A 1384-nucleotide genomic window follows, 5' to 3' on the forward strand; every position below is an offset into this window, starting at 1 on the left:
CAGTGCCCAGCCTGCTGCCCACAGCCCCCCACCTGCCCTGTGCCCTACACTTGTCCCTGTCCCCCTGCTCCATGCCCTCACTGCCCCCACCAGGTAAGTCCACTTAAGGGTGAAGGATCCACCCTGCACTTTTCTGGGTGGAAGGCATGGTGGGAGGCCATAAATCTTGGAGGGAGTTCCCTCCAGCGTGGCATGCAGGGGGTGGTTCCCTGTGCCCTCCTGAGCGTGCCCACCCTGGCAGCTCAAGTGGAAACGCTTGCTGGACCGCATCTTCCATGACAACTTCTCGGAGGAGGAGGAGGTGGTGCTGCTGGCCACCGACTACATGCACAAGGTGTCTGACCTCATCCGTGTGACGCCCAGCAGGTAAGGGGAGCTGGCACCCCCTGTTCCCCTAGAACCTTCCCCAGCCTGGAATGGGGTTGGCAATGGAGGTGGCCACAGGGTATCTGCGGCTTGTCCCCCCCTCATCGCCCTCATCCTGCGGAGGTCAGGTTGGGCATGGGGACCCTGGAAAACTTCTGGGAGATCTCCACAGCACCTTGGTTGTGCCTGGCCACCCACCAATGCCAGAGGTCAGCAGGCTCATCACACAGAAGCGAGGGACATAGTGCCAGCCTGTCCCTGGGCCCCACAGGACATGGCCATCCCTGTGGCCTGCCTTGTCCCTAGTCAGCCTACCCTGGCGCATGTTCCCTACCCTCCTCATGTGCCTGGGGACATGCCCAGTGGGGTGGGGGTGGGCCTGATCTTGTCCTGTCACCAGGATCCTTCACAACTACATGCTGTGGCGCATCGTGGTGGTACTGAGTGAGCACCTCTCCACTCCCTTCCGCGATGCCATCCACGAGCTCTCCAAGGAGATGGAGGGCAACGAGAAGCAGCTTGAGCCAGGCAAGATCTGCCTGAGCCAGGCCAACAAGCACTTCGGCATGGCCCTGGGTGCCCTCTTCGTCGAGGAGCACTTCTCCTCTGCCAGCAAAGCCAAGGTAGGTGCTGTTGCCTGTGAGCATGAAGCCACTGCATCCCTCCTGCCACCTTGACAAGGTGCCTACTACCACCCAGCACCCCACCAAGGGCTGTTTGGTGGAGTGACGGGTGGTGAGGATGCTGTGTCAGCACCCGCGGTGACCAACTGTAGGTGCAGCAGCTGGTGGAGGACATCAAATACATGCTGGACCAGCGCCTGGATGAGCTGGACTGGATGGATGAGGAGACACGGAGAGCAGCCAGGGCCAAGGTAGCAGCCCCCAGCATGGATCCCTGCCCTTGACCCCACCACAGCATGGCGGCACGTGAGATGGGGGCCTGATTCCACCACTTGCTTTGCCCACAGCTCCGGTACATGATGGTGATGATCGGGTACCCCGACCTCCTGCCGAAG

At 61.4% G+C, this 1384-nt stretch overlaps 1 protein-coding gene across 1 annotated transcript in view; it reads left to right on the plus strand.

Annotated features, from left to right (window-relative positions):
• Positions 1–1384, plus strand: part of ECEL1 (endothelin converting enzyme-like 1) — a gene marked incomplete at its 5' end in the record, with an annotated part of 5964 nt that overhangs the window by 1099 nt on the left and 3481 nt on the right. The window contains 4 exons of the mRNA XM_010141219.1: positions 242–366; positions 767–989; positions 1142–1240; positions 1337–1376. Of these exons, the coding sequence (XP_010139521.1) occupies positions 242–366; positions 767–989; positions 1142–1240; positions 1337–1376 (487 nt within the window). The remainder of the gene's footprint in view (positions 1–241; positions 367–766; positions 990–1141; positions 1241–1336; positions 1377–1384) is intronic.

This window comes from Buceros rhinoceros, unplaced genomic scaffold, assembly GCF_000710305.1.
Source record: "Buceros rhinoceros silvestris isolate BGI_N320 unplaced genomic scaffold, ASM71030v1 scaffold27808, whole genome shotgun sequence".
Taxonomy (NCBI): domain Eukaryota; kingdom Metazoa; phylum Chordata; class Aves; order Bucerotiformes; family Bucerotidae; genus Buceros; species Buceros rhinoceros.